The 2,613-nt window shown below is 41.1% G+C and overlaps 1 protein-coding gene across 1 annotated transcript in view; it reads left to right on the top strand.

The window, feature by feature from the left end:
• The first annotated feature begins 1,254 nt into the window (after positions 1 to 1,254).
• LOC137636798 (piggyBac transposable element-derived protein 4-like) overlaps positions 1,255 to 2,613 on the top strand; it is a 1,740-nt gene continuing 381 nt past the window's right edge. Inside the window, exon 1 of the mRNA XM_068369163.1 lies at positions 1,255 to 2,613. This exon is cut by the window's right edge and continues 381 nt beyond it. Within this exon, the coding sequence (XP_068225264.1) occupies positions 1,255 to 2,613 (1,359 nt within the window).

The following is a 2,613-nucleotide window of genomic DNA, read 5'->3' on the forward strand; positions in this document are numbered from 1 at the left end:
ATGGTTTGGACCTTTTTGGCGGAACTATTCTCAAGTGTTGGGTCTTCGGAATCCAGGGGGATCCAATGCTTGGGGTAGGACTCTCGGCTTTTGGCCGGAAGCCCGTCATTATAGATATGGGGAGGATGATTCCATAATTTCTTGGTCTCAGTCCTAACAGGTGGGTTCAGCTTACACCTGTGCCTCTATATCTGTTTTGATGCTATCCTTCGGGTAGGGTATGGAGTGGACCATCTGGGAAGTATACTCTCATTGTGCCGATAGTAGAGAGTGCAAATTTTCTTTCCGACGCGTGATGGCCTAACATTCTCGAGCAGGTACATCAAACTAACTCTTTTCCCTCTCTTTAGTATAATGGATTCTTTAAGGAACGAACCCCCATCCCCTGGATACGCTGACTCTCCCCCGGCACTGTTGACGACCTCTGCTAATGTGATAAGGGATAGCTCTGTTGATGACCTCGGAGCGGGAAAGGACCATTTAAATATTAAAATTAATAATTTGAATGTCGCGGCTGCTCTCTGCGATAAGGTACCAAAAGATTTAGATGTGTACAGGCCTGCCGATTGGTTAGAAAAAGGCGCAGATTTAGTCATGCCCTCCCAGAGAAATCCAAAACCACCGATGTGGCTTATAGCTGAATCAAAGGGGGTTACAGGGAATTATTTTAAAATATGCAAATTAATTCAGAAAAAAGTAGGAACTATTGCACCAGGCGATATATCTCGTTTCGGAAAAAATAGTTTCCTTATCCATGCCAAATCCAGTACACAGTCGGTAATATTGTCCAATATGAAAATAAATAATGATGACATTAAGTTAGATGTCAAACCCCACCTAAATTTTAGCTACGGAAGGGGCGTAGTTTTTAACAGAGACCTATATGATTTTAGAGAGGAGGAGATACTGGCCATCTGTCCATTAACCTCTTCCGCACGACGGGTCGAACGGGTGTCCCATCATTTTTGCCGTATATATTACGATGGGTCGAACGGGTGACCCAAGGTTATATTAAATCCCACAGAGACATAAAGAAAGTCGGAATGGCCACAATAGATTAGTTTTCCCTATTCGTAATGCCTGTGGTGCTCTTATTCGTCTACTATAGAAAATGGGATTTTCCAGAATAAAAGAAAACTGGGCATTCATCTTTGTGGAAGCAGCATCACCAGCAGTCGCGCGGGAGTTGTTTGTTGGTGGCGGACATACGAACGTTTTCTGCTGTGTTTTTGCCTTTTTTGTGTTGATTTCATAATGTCTGACATTGAAATTTCGGACAGTGATGATTCATATCATCCAGAGGAGGATATGGGGGATTCAGACAGTGAAGACTATACGTCAATGGAGAGTGATATCCATGAAAGTGACGACGAATCATTCCTTTCTTTAGGTGGTGGATGGTCACGTGTTGATGTTTTTGCCGATAAGAGGCCTAACTCAGTACCTCCCCTAAGGCAGGCCTATAGTGGTGTGAATCCCAACCTTGGAATAAGCAGTGACTCATCAGTGATAGAGTGCGTGAAAAAATTCATCACAGGTGATATTGTAGCGCACATCGTGGAATGTTCAAATGAACGTGCGAAGCATTTTTTTGAAGAAAATCCTGAACTCAAAGGTAAAATAAACAGACTGAAATGGCATGAAATTACAGTGGGTGAATTGTATGTCTTTCTGGCTTTATATATATATACAGGACAGTGTAAATATAGTGAAATAAACCAGTATTGGACAAGGCAACCTTACGAACCAGGTGTTCATTTTTTTTGTTCATCTATCATGAGCAGAGATAGATATCTATCAATAATGAAATTTTTGAGATTTACCTTGCCAGAGACTGTAAACAAAAGGATGCCATCTACACGATTGGATACATTTCGTGAAAAGATTCTCGTGCCCATGATGGGAAATGTCGATCCAGGGAAAAATATCGCCATTGATGAAGCATTGGTATTATGGAAAGGACGACTTGGCTTTCGCCAATTTATAAAAACCAAACGTGCTCGCTTTGGCATAAAGGTTTTTGTCATGTGCAACAGTGAAAAAGAGTGGAGTGGATACTGCTACAATTTTCAAATCTATTATGGAAAAGAAACTAGTGACTCTTATGTTTTGCCAAATGTCCCTGGGGCTAATGAGTTGTCTATCAGTGAGAAAATAGTTGTGCATTTGGCAAACTCTGTCCTTGGGCAAGGACGTCACATTTTTGTAGATAGCTGGTATTCGAGTATTCGTTTGGCACACTTTTTGCTCACGCAAGAGACATTGATGACTGGCACCATTCGTCCTAACAGAGGAGTGCCAAATGAACTGAGAGGAGAAAAGTTGATAAACCATCAGGCATCATTTGTCAGGAAAGACAATACTTTGATTGTCAAATGGAATGATAAGAGGGAAGTGTATGTTATTTCCACTTGTTATGAATCAACATTATTTGTCGAAAAACAGCAAGTGTTGCCTGGTGGAAGGAAAATAAGTTTCAAAAAGCCTCACATGATAGAAAAATATAATGATTTTATGGGAGGTGTTGATAAAGCAGATCAGCTTTTGGAACCCATAGATCCAAGCCGCAAGTCTCTGGCATGGTTCAAGAAATTAGGATTGCATTTCATTATG

The sequence above is a fragment of the Palaemon carinicauda genome, unplaced genomic scaffold (genome assembly GCF_036898095.1).
Source record: "Palaemon carinicauda isolate YSFRI2023 unplaced genomic scaffold, ASM3689809v2 scaffold392, whole genome shotgun sequence".
NCBI lineage: Eukaryota > Metazoa > Arthropoda > Malacostraca > Decapoda > Palaemonidae > Palaemon > Palaemon carinicauda.